The sequence below is a fragment of the Misgurnus anguillicaudatus genome, chromosome 14 (genome assembly GCF_027580225.2).
Source record: "Misgurnus anguillicaudatus chromosome 14, ASM2758022v2, whole genome shotgun sequence".
Classification (NCBI taxonomy): Eukaryota; Metazoa; Chordata; class Actinopteri; order Cypriniformes; family Cobitidae; genus Misgurnus; species Misgurnus anguillicaudatus.
In genome coordinates, this window is record NC_073350.2 from 30,394,676 (window position 1) to 30,411,060 (window position 16,385).

At 35.6% G+C, this 16,385-nt stretch overlaps 2 protein-coding genes and 1 long non-coding RNA gene across 6 annotated transcripts in view; 2 read left to right on the forward strand and 1 right to left on the reverse strand.

The window, feature by feature from the left end:
* LOC129427910 (uncharacterized) overlaps positions 1–9,438 on the forward strand; it is a 130,104-nt gene extending 120,666 nt beyond the window's left edge. The window contains exons 1-8 of one of the 4 annotated variants that reach the window (XM_073876239.1): positions 2,554–2,665; positions 2,753–2,771; positions 2,888–2,909; positions 3,014–3,080; positions 7,119–7,193; positions 8,655–8,732; positions 8,858–8,907; positions 9,245–9,438. In XM_073876239.1, coding sequence (XP_073732340.1) covers positions 2,587–2,665; positions 2,753–2,771; positions 2,888–2,909; positions 3,014–3,080; positions 7,119–7,193; positions 8,655–8,732; positions 8,858–8,907; positions 9,245–9,325 — 471 coding nt within the window. In that variant the 5' untranslated portion in view covers positions 2,554–2,586 and the 3' untranslated portion in view covers positions 9,326–9,438. Of the gene's footprint in view, positions 1–2,553; positions 2,666–2,752; positions 2,772–2,887; positions 2,910–3,013; positions 3,081–7,118; positions 7,194–8,654; positions 8,733–8,857; positions 8,908–9,244 lie in introns of those variants that run through there. The other 3 variants (XM_073876242.1, XM_073876240.1, XM_073876241.1) reach the window with 3 other exon arrangements.
* Positions 463–2,094, forward strand: LOC141369561 (uncharacterized). The gene is made up of 6 exons (XR_012373365.1): positions 463–612; positions 755–793; positions 912–962; positions 1,676–1,717; positions 1,844–1,891; positions 2,040–2,094. It is a non-coding gene; the product is annotated as an uncharacterized lncRNA (long non-coding RNA).
* Positions 9,439–12,917: 3,479 nt separating the features above from the next.
* cacna2d3 (calcium channel, voltage dependent, alpha2/delta subunit 3) overlaps positions 12,918–16,385 on the reverse strand; it is a 103,788-nt gene continuing 100,320 nt past the window's right edge. Inside the window, exon 38 of the mRNA XM_073876244.1 lies at positions 12,918–13,616. Coding sequence (XP_073732345.1) covers positions 13,524–13,616 — 93 coding nt within the window. The 3' untranslated portion in view covers positions 12,918–13,523. The remainder of the gene's footprint in view (positions 13,617–16,385) is intronic.

The following is a 16,385-nucleotide window of genomic DNA, read 5'->3' on the forward strand; positions in this document are numbered from 1 at the left end:
ATCATAACTGAGAAATTTCCACTTGATTGAAACTTGTGACAACAAACCCCAGTCTCCACTTTAAAGTAAATCAGAAAATATTTTTTCTTTAATGATTTATTTAGGTTTTCCTCAGGCCAAGTTGTCAGTGTCTTCTTCAGTTATCATGGACAGAGACACAGTACAGCTGGACTTAGTAACAGTGAGAATCAGAAGATGGACGAGTGTTACTTCATAATAGATGATAGCAGAAGTAAACAGAGCAGATCATGTCAACTATCACTCACTAGATCTGACATCATTAAATGGTCAGGAGGTCAGAGGTCATCTGTCATCATAACCTGCTACTACACTGTATCACAAGATACCATGTCTGCTCCACGTTCAGATCCAGTAACAGTTCAGAGTAAGTTACTGATTTATAAATGATTATCATCACCTGCTTTATTAATATTATTGGCTCCCAAAAAAAAACACATTAAAACAAGTTATTTCAAGATCTTACTGCTATACAACATCAACAATAAACTTTACTTTGAAATTAACAAAAATGGCACTTACTGTATGTACTTTACTGTACAGTTTTAACATCATCTACCACTGCTGGTACTACAAAAACAGTCACGACAACTTGTGAGTAATCATGATTCTTAATTTAAACGTTTACCCAAAGTGAACAAAAATACATTTTTCCTTTATTCACCTTCAATTATCTCAGTGACAGTTCTTTAAAGAGTCATCTCACCAAACTGAACCATTTATTAAACATTTCCAGCTAAACCTGTACTAACGTCTACAACCAAAACCACAGCTGGTGAGTTACAACACCATTCTTGGTTTTTCTAAATTAAATTAAATTAAATGAAAAATTCCTCTTTTAAATTCTCTATAGTTTACAAATATTGTACTCCATGGCTTAATTCTCTCTGCAGTTTCAACATCAACAACCACAGTGGGTACTGCAACAACAGTCATGACAACTTGTGAGTAATCATAACAACTGAAAATTTTTATATTTTTATATTGTATATTTCTGCAGTGTCCACTGCTGTAACCAAAACACAACCTACACCTGGTGCTACAGTACAACTCTATCTCATGTTACTCTGAATTAAAGGGGATATTTATCAAGACTTTAAGATGTAAAACAAATCTTTAGTGCCCTCAGAGCACATATGTGAAGTTTTAGCTCACCATATAGATTTATTATAGCATGTTAAAATTGCCACTTTGTAGGTGTGAGCAAAAATGTGGGGTGTGTTGTCCATTAAAATGTAAATGAGCTGATGAAATGCAAACACTGAGAGCAATAATGGTGGTTTGTTGACATTAAATCTCAATTGTACAGTCAATTATTATTTCTCTCTCTCTCTCTCTGCACTAAATGGCAGTGCTGTGGTTTGCAGATAAAAGGGCATTTTTATTATAATAAGATCCCCTTTTGACATCACAAGGGGAGCCTAATAATGACCTATTTTTTAACATGCTTGCAGAGAATGTTTTACCAAAGCTAAGTTACTTGGTTGTTCTTTTCCACGTTTTCTAGGTTGATAGAAGCACTGGGGACCCAATTATAGCACTTAAACATGGAAAAAGTTAGATTTTATGATATGTCCCCTTTAATGTTTAATAATAAAACATTTCTTTAAAAAAAATGACATTTGACATTGTTGATTTCTCACTACAGTTTCAACAGTAAAGCCAACTCACAAAGATGTTGAAAAAGATACAAAAGCATGTGAGTAAAGTTTAGCTTTTGATAAAAACATTACATAAAAATAACAGACAATCATTGCTTCACTGAAAAGCCTAACATACCAGAAAACTGCTGACTTTGCTGTGCTTACATTTGATTTTTTTTCAGCTGGTACACAGAGCACTGATGATTCAGGGGCAACTCCTAAAACTAAAGGTTTTTAATTCTTTCATGGCACACACATTTTTCCATTTTACCCCCTCAGTCATGTGTACCTCAGAAACTGACTAACAACTTTTGCATCAGTTAAATTTCCCTATAGTTTACAAATATTGTCATTGATGTACGGCTTCATTCTCTACAGTTTCATCATCAACCACCACTGTGGGTAAAATAACAACGGTCATGATGACTTGTGAGTAACCATGATTCTTATTTGAACTTGTACCCAAAGTAAACAAAAAGCCTTTTTTCCTTTTTCACCTTCAATTATCTCAGTGACAGTTCTTTAAAGAGTCATCTCACCAATATACCAAAAAACTGCTGTCTTTGCTGTGCTTTCATTTGATTTTTTTCAGCTGATCCACAGAGCACTGATGATACTTCAGGGGCAACTCCTAAAGCTAAACGTTTTTAATTCTCTCAAGGCACACATTTTTCCATTTGAACCCGTCAGTCATGTGTACTTCAAAAACTTACTGAAAACTTTTGCATCAGTTAAATTTCCTCTTAAGTTATAAAAATTATAATACCAACAGACATTATCCAAAAGAAGATATTTTACACGTTTTAGTTTTGTTGTTACATAGAATAAGTAAAGGAGTTTAACAGAGACTTTAAGGATTACACTTAAATATACAATTATACTGAAAGATATATCATAATAAATAATATATTTTTTAGGGAAAATAATGTTGCTGATAATGCTGTTAGCAGTGCTGTGCTCTGTGATTGTACTCACAGGACTCATATGTCTGTGCGGATTTGCATGTAAGTAAAGTTTATACAGTTACTTAGTTTTAATGAACAAATAAAGACAAATAACTGAAAAAATGAAGCAAGTTATTTGTATTCTAGGCAAAAAAAGATCTAAACGGTAAGTCTTTTCTTTATGTAGAAATGTATCAGCTTATTTTATAATAATATACTATAACAATTAATATTTTATTAAATTAAATTATAATGCACTAAGATTGCTTTGTATTATTGCAGTCAAAGAACTGCAGGAGATACGGTGAGCATCATCTGTGTGTTTATGATTTTTAAAGGCACAAAGTAATTTACCATAATAACACTCATAATGAGGGAAATGATATGACCTTAATGATTTTTATGTAGCGTGCTTCTGGACCTGCAGACATATACTCTCTCATCACTTCTGTACCAGACACATCTCAACCCACAAGTAAGAAAAAATCACTTACATTATCACATTCAAATCATTACACACAATCTTAAACATATTCTCAAGTCAGCTAAATCATTTACAGTGCGTTCATTCGGTTATCAGAAACAACTTACAGAGAGCAATCTAACAGTTTTCAAAAACTAAACTGATGTTTTGATGAATGTGGGAAAAGCACCATTTTACCTTTCACCTCTTGTTTGAAATGTTTACATTGTATTGACATTTTTACTCCTTTTGATTCTTTCAAAGACAGCAAACCAGTTCTCTCAGATGCTTACTCGCTGATTACAAACTTCCAGCCCTCAGTTAACAAAATATACAGTATTTATGCAAAAAGCAAACAGATTCATGCATAATCTAGTTTTACTTAATATATAAACTGAGCTTCACTTTCAGTAAATCATGACAAATTACACAAAGCTTAGTGACAGAGTGTCCTATTTGAGCTAAATCAAACCTGCACATTATTTTTCAGAACTTTAATGACCAATAGCCTTATAACTAGTAACTTTATAAAGTTAACTTTCTTACCACAGAAATCTTTTTCAGCATGACACAGGTTATTTACACTGTAAAAAATTGCTGTTAAAAAACAGCCAAATTTAACAGTATAATTCCGCCTTTTAACAAAAACAGAAGTATACTGTTAAATTCTGCATTCTGTAAAAAATCAGCTCTCAGAATAATGTGAATTTACAGCCCTGAGAGTCCACCGTTTAAGACTGCGTCCCAAATCACACCCTACACCCTCATTCACTATTCCCTACATTAGTTTCCTAATGATCCACCTGAAATCAAGTCAATGAGTTCAGAAACTGAAGCATTAATGATGGACATCTGCTGCTAAAAAATCACTAAAGAAAACATAAACAAAAAAAGAGAAGACATGAGCAGAAACATTTACAGACACAAAGACTTAGATGAACATCAACTAAAAATAACACAAAACATTAAACATCTCCATATATCACCAGAGGAGAATTAAACATTTACACAAACACCATTACCACCATCTTCACTTATAAACCACTTTGACTTTATTTCTGTTATACATTTACAAAAGTTTTTACTGAGAACAAACATGTGTTTACTAGACTTTACAAGCATTTTCTTTAAAGTCACCATTATGGTGATCACTGTTTTCATTAGTTGGGCTCTTGACTTGGTGTTCAGTCTGGTTGCTGTAACTGTGTCTTTATGATGCATGTTTATTATGGCAAAGAAAACCAAGAGATGATAGAGTCTCATGAGGTTGGGTGTCTGATTATTGATCAGTAGTTTCTCTCGCCAGCCTTAAGAAGCTTAAACATAACAATTAATAGTACTTAGGGATGTTTATGATCGAGTATTTACATATTTGAATCAGAATCATTACAACTATTATTATTACAGTAATTTGATATCTTGACAGAATTGTATACATATGGACTTTGGTGAACGTGAAACCCTAGCCCTCAGCTGACACACACAGACATCAAGAATCAGCCTATGATTCTCAACTATGGTGACAAAAGAAAATGGGAAAACAGTTCATCTGCATAATTTATTCATGCTGCAATGCATGCTGGGAGTCATGAATGAGTTTTGTACTATGCTGATACCCAGCATGCATTGCAGCATGAAGCTTTTCATTTGATAGTCACCATTGTTGAGATTCATAGCCTGATTCTTGATGTCTGTGTGTGTAGTTTGCATATGTTTTTTATGTCATTTATTCCCAATGTTTTTAAGATTCCTCTGGCTACCTCAATACTCAGTTTCTGTCACATTATAAGACTACTATAAAGAGTTTCGTACCATCTAACCACTTATGAGCTTCTGTACATAGTCAGTAAATTACTTTTAACTCATGACACTAACACCATAATGGTCATTAGTCAGTGATAATACTTTACTTATACTTTTTTTGCCATATTCAATGTCTTTCAAATCACATTGAAAAGGCCTGAATAAATATAACACTAAAGGGCAAACCCAAGGATCAAGAGACCTACTAAAGCAACCGCTGATCACGAGAATGGTAACTATTATTTAGGGATCAGACTATTAGACTAGAGCTGTCCAAACTCAAAACAACTTGCACTGACATATCTTAAAATACATCAATGCCCTTTGTTTTGCCTGAAAATGCACAGAAGTAATGTTAGGCATGTTTGTTAAAACTAGTTATATTTTCTAATTAAACTATTCCTGGTTTAAGATAATTCCTGTCCAGGAAACCACACCTTATGATTTACTTCTCAGTAAGAGCTAATGTACATTTAAAATAAAATCATACTGGTTTGTAATAAGTGAAGATGGTAATGCTGTTTGTGGAGTTGTTTGATGATCTTCTTGTGAGATCTTAGGAAATCTGAGTAAGTTTGAGTCTCATCTAAGTCTGTAAGTTGAGTTTCTGCTTGTTTTCTCTTTAATTCGGTTCTTGTTCATCTTTCATTCAGTGATTGTGTTTGTTAAAAGCAGCTGTTCATCATTAACTCAATCATCACTTCATTATCTCATTAATTTCAACATTGGGTCTGTTTCTTTTACTCTTTGTAGTGTGGACACATTAAGCAGTGTTCTTTGACACCAAGGATTTTGCGATGGGGGTTAAAGGGTTAAATGTGTAAGATATAAAAACACAGAATGCTAATGTTTTTTAACAGTCCGAAGGAGACCGTAAAAAAACAGTATCTTGCTGGCAACCAAGCTTCCAGTTGATTACTGTTATTTAACAGAATGTGCTGTTAGAAACAGAAAACCTAACAGTCAAATTTGCATACAGAAATATGTTAATTTCACACAGACATTAGAGAAAAGTCCTTGTATTTTGTTTTTTAAAGGGGACATATTATGAAAATCAGACTTTTTCCATGTTTAAGTGCTATAATTGTGTCTCCAGTACTTCTATCAACCTAGAAAATGTTAAAAAGATCAACCCAATAACTTAGTTTTGGTAAACCATCTTCTGCAAGCATGTGAAAAATAGGTCATTGTAATTTGGCCCTTATTGTGATGTCAGAATAAGGTAATACCGCCCCCTTTATCTGCACTATCCAACCACAGCACAACCATTTAGTAGGGAGAGAAAGAGAGAGAGAAAATATTTCACAGCACAATTGAGTTTCAATTGCAACAAACCACCATCATTGTGATCAGTGGTTGCACTTCATCCGCTCATTTGCATTTTAAATGACACACCCAAAACGGCACACTTTTGCTCAGACCTATTTTAGACTTAGTTTTCATCTTTAAAAAAATCTCATAATATGTCCCCTTTAAATCATGTGAACTTAAAAACTGATCAGGGGATTTACACAAGATGATAATGTGAGATACGTCTTAGTGTTTAATGTTCTGTTTTGTTAGGATTTGTCTCAGTTTTTGGGTTACCATTGTGCTGAAGAGTAGTGTGGTTGTTTAGGTCAAGGATGGGCAGTAAATCATCGATGTTATGCTGCCTGTTGTTTTATTTTAAAGCAGTAACTGTGTAGTTTACTTGTGATGAACTACATGAGATTTGTGTGAAAGTTTAAATGTTTGGAGTTCAATTTTAGAAGTAATATTTGTTTTCAGTGGACTCAAATGAATTAAGTTCACAATACTAACACCGCCATGTAAATATATCTATTTATAAACTTGAATGGATCCTGCTATTGGTTTCCTAAATGAAATGAGTTGCTTTCAGGGCATTATAACATTAACATACTGTTAAAATAGGGGAGCTGTAAATTAACGGAAGTAGAACTGTATTTAACAGAGGCAGAACCGCTGTAGATAACACAAACAGTACCATGCTGTTAAAATAACAGTTGACTGCTGTAGGTAACAAAACAGTATCATGCTGTTTTTCCTAATAACAGTATCCCGCTGTAAATTAACAGTGCAATGCTGGCAACCACAGCTTCCAGCATAATACCGTTTTTTTACAGGGAAATTTTTTACAGTGTATAGGGACCTGGTACCCATACATTTTATTAACTGATGAATTTGTAAAAGCACCGTCTCTTGTTTGTAATGTTAACATTACATTGATGTTATTTTCCCCTTAAGGCCTCAAGCAGCCACAATCACAAGAAACCAAACCAGAGACTTACTCGCTCATTACTTTAACTTCCCAGCCTTCAGGTAACAGAATACATTCACAAAACACAGTAACAGTTCTTTTTAAACATTTTGATGCAGGTCTACAGTATTATAAAAACATCTTATAATTTTCCGAACTCAAAACTTTATTTCTAACCTAAAAGGGCTGTACATGACCTAATTTTACTCAGTAGTATAAAACAAGCTTCACTTCAATAAATCATTAAACGGGTGATTCTCACAAAACCATTGAAACACCACGGCACTAATGATTTTAGCTTTAAAATGTGTAATATAGTAACATTAAAAAGCATCAGAATTAACACAATACTGTGTTCTACCTTGCACAATGTGTGATTTCAACATAAGAATTTATAATTGTAAATTTTATCTCATTTTCTGCTGAAATTCTCATTACCGCAATGTGTCCGGCTGTGTTTGAACATGCGTTATATTGTAATTTAATCAAATTAACACAAAAATATTAAGAAAAAAAATAAATGGATGTTTTGCTTGACTACTTTAGATGACAGAAAAAAATATTTACTGAATATTCATGTATAATAATAATGAAGAAAAATTAGGAAAATGATGTGTCCATGCCTGATGTTCTCATCCTCCGCAACACTTTTCGAGAACAGTTTAAGCACACATACAGAATTTTAATAAAGTTTGATTTTGAGTGACCAAGCACATGGACCAGTTCCTTCAAGATTGCTACCCGGTAAGATCCTTTTTTTACAGTTAATTTGAAATATTGTCTTGTCAGAATGCTTACACGACATTTTGATTATCATTACCGCAACAGATGCTTATTAAATGTTAATTTAATTAATAGAAGCATAATAATTTGATTTTAAATGCATGTGCAGAATCTCCAAATTATGTTCTTTCAGGTTTGTCATGTCATTTTGAAAATATGTCAGTGTTGATGTTTTCTGACTGTTGCGGTAATGAGATTTTTTAGGACTAATTTTTTAAATTATGTTACAAAAAGTGTTAAATGATAAGTAAAAGTTTTTAAATTAATGTTCCCATTTACTCCAGACCTTGTTTTTTAATGTCTGGTGGGAAAGTAAATTTAAGCAATTTTTACATTTTCATGCTTGACATTTTTAAAACCAAGTTTTCGTGAGAATCACCCAAACATTACTAAGAATTATGTTATGTCTTGACTTCAGGATTACAAAACTTTCACAAATGCCTTGTAACTTGTAACATTAAAGTTACCAGGCATGCACAGATGTTTTCTTTGCAATCTGTTTTTGATAATTTACGCATTGCTTGGTCCTAGGACATTTGTACTGATATTAATAACGAGACATGGAAAGCGGTCTTTAAAATTGAAAAATAAAACATAAGAAAACAGATGTTTTCTTCAGAATGACAGACTATAAATAGGGACCTGGTACCCAGAAATGATCTTATTGATGAATTTGGAAAAAGCCCCACACTTTGTTTGTTAAAATGTTAATATTATGTTTACGTTATTTTTCCCTAAAGACCTTAAGCAGCCACAGTCACACCAACAAACCAAACCAGAGACTTACTCGCTCATTACTTCAACTGTCCAGCCTTCAGGTAACAGAATACATTCACAAAACACAGTAAGATTTCTTTTGAAACAATTTGATTCATGCAGGCCTCTCACTTAAGTGATTTCAAGTGAAATTTTTACAGCAATATACTGTAACATTTTATTACAGATGTTTTGGATAATACACGATATAAGAAGGGACATACTGAAAAGGATGAAGTATGTATGAACATGCCACAAATATTTAACTTAGAAGTGTGTAAACATTTTGGTGTGAAAATGCTTACTCTTCTCACAGCTTAAAGTGAAAAGACAGATATGTATGCTATTCACAGATTTCTTACCCGAAGTGGTTTTCGAAATAGGGGGCATGAGATTACATTTTATAAAATACATTAACTTATCATACATTTTGTGTAATTAAACCTCAAAATACAGCTACTAACCAACAGCACTACATTAAGTTATACTTCTTTAAACAGAAACAAAAGGAGTGTTCATCGTTATTAACAAAAACTAACATTGTTTTTATCTTTTTATTTCTTCCATCATGCAGAATGTTTATCACGTCTACTGCACCGTCCCAGACAAACCAAAAGCTGTTGCTAAAGATCAGACCTACAGTTTGGCTATCTGACTTTCACTCAATACTTCATTATCTTCTTCGTTTATTATTATTGATTTACAATATTCATGTGTATTTGTTAAATGTTTCAATAATAAAGTAGTTTTATTTGCTGACAAACATTCATGAAGACGCGTTTAGCTGAGTAACGTTAGAGTAAAATAAAGAGCACATACCTTGTGTTTTCATGTTTTCTGATGATTCTCCACACGATGTAACTTTAATGGAGAATGAGGTTCTTCGTTACTTTCTTGCTAGTGTAGTTTGTCTCTCAAACTCGCGTACCACAAAAATGAGTGAGGGGCAGATCGATCCTAAAGTATCGATATTTCCGATCCTGCCTTTGTATCAAAAGGATCGATTCTCAAGTAAGTATCGATTCTATTTGTTTGTTTGTTTTTTAACAAGTGATTTTAGAATTTTAAGTAATAGTTAGACGCCGTTTTGTATATAAGTACACTTAAATCGTAACGTCAGTGGGAACTATATCTTCTTCCGCTGTATCACCGCGTTCGCTCATTCAGTCCCATCTCCTTCCGCTGTATCAGTACTATAGCGTTCATTGGCTCAGTCACTACCACACTCAGTCAGCCCAGGCAGGTTTAAAAAATGGTTTAAGTGAATTGTTGCGGTCAGTTAATAATGCAAAGCCTCGTGGGACATTTGCTAACAACAAAAAATACGCCACTGTGGTAATACCACAACTATGGTAAAGCATCTAAAAGAAATATACCTTACAGAGCACGACGAAGTGGAGCCTCACAGTACTCCCTGGTTTGATTTTCAGTGCATTCAGTATACTGGTTTTATTTTATTTCTAAAAGCAGTAGTTTATCAGTCAAAAAACATTTGTCAGGAAAATGTTAATGTCAGCATTCATTTGTTTTATCTCCAAAACGTATAAAGGGAAGAAATCTTGTAATGTTCAGTGCAAAAAGTTGTCATGTCCATTTTATTTGATATTAATAATGATGGCTATCAAAAGACCCCATAAAATCACTTTAATAAACTTTAATACATACATAAAAACATTTAATAGATGTATGTATCGTAATAGGTATTGGTATCGGTGATACTTGTTTCAAGTACTTGGTATCAGATCAACAAGAAAATTCCTGAATAAAAAAAAATTTGATTGGTTCGTAGATAGTGAGTGCAGAAATGTTTGGTTGTTAAGCATATTGCCACCGTTAAGACACGGTTGAGTGTGGCAGTGAGACTGACACGATATGGTTCTGCTGTGGTCTTTGATTTTTGCTGCTGAAACAACAAAAACAGTCAATATTGCGTTTAAAATGTAAGTGACTAAATATGAATTACTTTGTAAACTTTCATATGAAATTGGTCTCACATATTTTGATGTGATGCTGCTTAACTGTATCGTGTAATTAAAAACTCCACGTTTTTACTACAGTATGTTAACTGAGTTTACTCACTTTGTTAGCACACTGTTAACTCACTTTGTGTTTGCTGCGCTCATTTGTTTAGTGTAATTACGGCTGCGTCCGAAAACTCAAGGTAGTGACTCGTTGCCTCGCTGCGTTAAGAGGAAATGACTTCGGAGGCATGAAGGCAGCTCAGAGAAAGACTTTCGGACACACTTCAAAGGCAGCGTGTTTGAAATATAAACAGAGAGCGCCTTTGTGATAACTAATCACATATTTGAAAACTACAATACTAATTTCTCTCTAGAAATGACATTAAAAGGTGTAAAAAGTGAAAATCTACCTTTATTTACACTAAATTTGTGCTCCAGACGATACCTTGGCCGCCATTTTATTTTTTTCGAACTCGACCAGGCAGGCTCGACCAATCACATTCTTATTGTACGTCCACGCACAGGTATCTCAGGAGACAGGAAGTAAACCTAACACTGAATTCGTACATGCCTTGATGCCTTCCTGCCTTGGAAAGCTGCCTCAGAAGACAGCAATTTAGAGTTTTCGGACGCAGTCTACATTACATTATGCACTTTCGGTCGCCATTGTTACTAAAGGATGCAGAATCATTATCACGATTTGGTGATTATAATAGCGTTTTAATCAGACCAAGCTACTTGTCCGGTCGAGCAAGTAAAATTGTCTTTCACTTGGCCTTTTTAAAAAATCCCCTTGTCCCTGATAAGCGGCCAAGCATTGATGTCGAGCCCTGCGACGTGTGTTTAGACCAGGGGGGCAGGGTTTCATATTTTATTGAAGCTTCCCTGGGTTCCGCCATTGATTAGCCGACCCCCACCTGCTGTTAGCATCTCATTGACTCCCATTCATTTTGGCGTCACGTTCATAGCGAATAACTTTACATCTGATGCGTTTAAAGACTCCATTTGTCCAGTAATTATTTCTAAAGAAACACAAAAATTTATAAAAGGCTCCATTACCATGTATCTTACGTTATGGCCCAGTAGAAGCAGTTTTTGTAAAAATAGGCTAACGATTGCATCATAACCTGCGACTCTCTGTCGCACAGTAGAGAAATAACCGTATGGACAGGAGGAGAAGCTCATAGGCATTTTTTTCTTTGTTTATGAGGCAATCGGGTGGACATGGAGGCATAAAGTCAAGGAAGATTATTAATCAGAATACTTACCAAAATGTGTTCCTGTTCACGCTCACCGTCTCTGCAAGATTCGGTGGGTGATTCAGATTTCTCTTGGCACAGCTATTAGAAGACTTACAATTGTCAGACAGGTTGCTCACGTGACATCTACGTCATCAAGCTCAGTTTGAGTCTGTGCAGTACGCTCGACACCCAGGAAGTGCGGGCTTCTAATTGACTTCACTTGCCTCCGATGAATCCAATGGGGTCGCTGTGTCCATTTCTTTTACTGTCAATGGTTTAGACTGCTTCAGTAGTAGGTCAAATACGACTTCCCCCTTGTATTACGTTAATGGAGAGGTATGTCAGTTCCTCGCTTTTTGTCCATTTAATTCATAATTAATTATATTATGCATTGGAGTGAGGTTGAACTCATAAATTGTGCCCCCCTGAAAAAATGAAATGCCCGTCCGTAAATTTGTGTCTGCCGCCGGATCTGTTACTACGATTATCTGACACAACAATAGCTTAAATCAACATAACATTGGGAATAACACAACCCTAATCTTGTAAAAGCGTATAGCCTATGGTGTATTAAATTTCACACGGCGCTGAGAACCATGTCATCAAACCATCGCGATACTATACTTCTCCGTACACTTTCGAATCATTCTCGCGATACTCTGATGTCATAGTCCGAATGGTCTGCGCAGCCCCTTGTGAATTCGTAGTTATATCGTGTTTAAAAACAAAACTTTACGTTTATAAATACTGGTTCAATTTTAGTTGGTTAAATGAGTACTAAATACACAAAAACTACAACATATTTCCTTAATGCTATAAAACGGGTTCTTAAACTTTTTGTGCCCAGAATCCCCTTACAGAGTCCTCTTATTAATAATACAATACAGTACAATACTTATACAATAATTTCTAACAAATTATTCCCATTTTAAAAAAACCCTGCTCTAAAATATCAGTAAACAATATTTTTAACATATTGTTTTTCCTTTATGCCATTACAACTCATGTTATTGTGCATTGCAGATCACTATAGAATTAAATGACAGAAGAAAACTGATGGAACATATGTTTTTATTTACACAACATGGCTTTCCTTTGATGTAAAGGGATTAATCAGTCAAAAGTCATTTTCCAAATACTTTAAGCAGGCAAAACTTATAAAGTTTGTGAAGAACCCACATCTCATCATTTGATGACAATGTACACTATTCTTACAAACAGCAATGTGAAATATTTCTATTTTTTACATCATGCATCTTCAGAGCTTAAATTAAATTTGGGAGGCAGGCAAATAATACCGACATGAATGACATTTTTGCTCAGTTATCCTCTGTGCTTAACACAGGACAGGTTAAGACTAAATTGTGTATGAAATTCTCAAAGCTACACAGCTACATGGACTGCGGTTAGCTGTGATGGCTGGCAGCGCCACTAATATATCCAGATATATTCACTTGTCCATATGTAAGAATAAAACACTCAACAGATTCTAACACAGTCTTTGACGGCAATAAATATCATCTATGCTTAGTAATTCAGACATCACAAAGATGATTTTGATCTCTGTGGACTGAGATTTCATGTTTGGCAGAAGCATGGCTTTCTGATTCGGGTGTAAAACAAGCCTAATGGTCAAGGCCAGGGTCAGAGGTCACCTGCTGATAAGAAAGGACACTACAGGGAATAGAATGGCCACTAATGAAAAATTCAATGTATTCGCTGAACCACACTCCACAGCGTTCTCCTAAAGAAAAGAGAAAAATGTTTCAGGGTCAACAAGAATTGTCTGGGACAGTACTGCGTGTCAGTGGCGTCCGGTGACTTCTTTTTTCGAGGGCGCTCGGTGCGAAGCTCGTCACAACATGTATGTAGCCCGTCATGTGTGTGTTTACTTTTTTCATAATATGTGTTCTGAACGTCGAGTGATCTTATGTGCATCACATGTCTTGTCAAAATAAGTGCCTGCTGCAGACGCGTCTGGTTTATGATAAAAGAGACACCCCCGTTATCCAGACACTCGCATAATCTCATGTATAATCAGAGTTTACTGTTAAGGAAGTGTCTTGTGTGTATTTTGTGAAAGTGAGTGTCTCTTTTATCATAAACGGTTTTGATGCGTGTGCAGCAGGCACTTATTTTGACAAAACATGTGATGCACATGGTTCACGTGCTGCAACAAACACATATTTTGAAAACACAATCAACACACGACACTTCGAACACTTATTTTGAATTAGCGCCTCTCTGATCAGCAGTCACGAGCCACCACTGGCGAATGTTTTTACAATATTAGAGAACAATACCTTTGCCGTTTAACTGTTTAACGTACAACACAACACATTTAGGGTGGCAGGACTGTGGACGCCTGCGGTCCTTCTGAAACTTCAGTCCCTCACACTTCAGTGACTCAAAGGTCAAGGCTGATGTTTATAGAAATACTTGCATGTTAAAATATCCATGTTTTGTATTCATGCACACAAGCTGACACAAAAGTGTTATTTGTATCTGCTTTACCAGATAATAATAAAAGGATATAAATGATTTCAATAGGTTCCATGGTAACTGGATGGGCGGAGCTACAGTCACATTTATTCTCAACAACCACCATAAACAGATTACTGCTGGGAATTTGCTGTGTAGATATGTATATAGTTAGCTAATGCACACAAATAAATAAATCTTTATTAGCTAACATTTAAAATAATGCTTTAAATTTTAACATTTAATGAATGCTTTAAAAATATTTTCCTTATTTTTTATGCTAGCTAATCCATTACCTAATGGAAAGTGTTAAGGTTTGATTTATAAAAACAGCATGTGTAGCTTTATTTAATGCTGTCAGTACGTTCAATAAACATAAACTCGGCTCTATGTGCAATGATCATGATGAAGGCCAATCAGAGCAGATAGAGATATAATCAGAAAGGTGTGAATGAGAAGCGAGGCGGTTTAGTTTCAGGTTGAGTGTCAGAATTATTTTTGTCTATATGTGCTGATACATACAGACAATCAAGTGGTAAAGAATACAAATTAAACACAATTAAAAATTAAAATCATTACATACTGTACTGATAAAGAAAATACTCAATTACACTGACCAAGATTGTAAACGCAACACTTTTGTTTGTGCCCTCGTTTTTCGTGAACTGAATTCAAAGATCGAAGACTTTTAGTAAGCACTTCTTCTTTGCCGAGATGATTCATCCACCCTCTAATGTGTTGTTTTATCACAAAACACAGTGCCACGCCACAGATATCGCAGGTTTTAAGGAAGTGTGCATTTGATATGCTGACTGCAGAAATGTCCACCAAAGCTGTTGACCATGAATTGAATGTTAATTTCTTTACCATAAGCCGGCTCCAAAGGCGTCTCAGAGAATTTGGCCGTACATCCAACCGGCCAACAACTGCAGACCACATATAACCACACCATCCCAGGACCTCCACATCCAGCATCTTAACCTCCAAGATCATCCACCCAGACAGATGCTGCAACAATCGGTTTGCATAACAAACTCAGGGAAGCTCATCTGCATACTTGTCATCCTCATCTGGGTCTCGACCTGACTGCAGTTCATCATCTTAACCGACTTAAGTGGGCAAATGCTTACATTCGAGTGTGCCTGGCACTTTGGAGAGGTGTTCTCTTCATGGATAAATTCCAGTTTTCACTGTACAATGCAGATGGCAGACAGCGTGTATGGTGTTGTGTGGGTTTGCTGATGTCAACGTTGTGGATCGAGTGGCCAATGGTGAAAGTGAGGTTATGGTATCAGCAGGCGTATTATGTTATGGACAACAAACACAGGTGCATTTTATTCATGGCATTTTGAATGCACATAGATACTGTGATGAGATCCTGAGGCCCATTGCTGTGCCATTCATCCACGACCATCACCTCATGTAGCAGCATGATAATGCACAGCCCCATGTTGCAAGGACCTGCACAATTCCTAAAAACTGAAAACATCCCAATTTTTTCATGGCCAGCATAGTCACCGGACATGTCACCCACGGAGCATGTTTGGGATGCTCTGGATTGGCGTATATGACAGCGTCCTGCCAATATCCAGCAACTGAACTGGTTTTCAGACCCAAAAAGTCTTAGATCTTTGAGTTCAGCTTATGAAAAATAACCCCTCGTTCAGACAGCCAACGACAAGCAGTAGCAGAGCGACGCGATCTCATTCATTTCAATGGAAACCTGGCGACTTCCGGCGACACGAGCGACAGTGACCGTTGGCGACCGTATGGGCGTGTCCAGCGACACGAGAAAGTTAAGAAAAGTTTAACTTTATGCAAATGTCGAGCGACTTTCGGGAGCGACTACCAATAAGAACAAAGCATTGGAGTTCACGTCATCCTTCTCTCGTCAGTTATTGGCGTGGATGGTACTCATTTGTTTATCACAAGCAGATTTAGAAACGCCTCATTGAAAGAGACAAGCGACACACAGCGATAATGTCGCTGGCTGTCTGAACGAGGGGTAAGGGCACAAACAAAAGTGTTTATA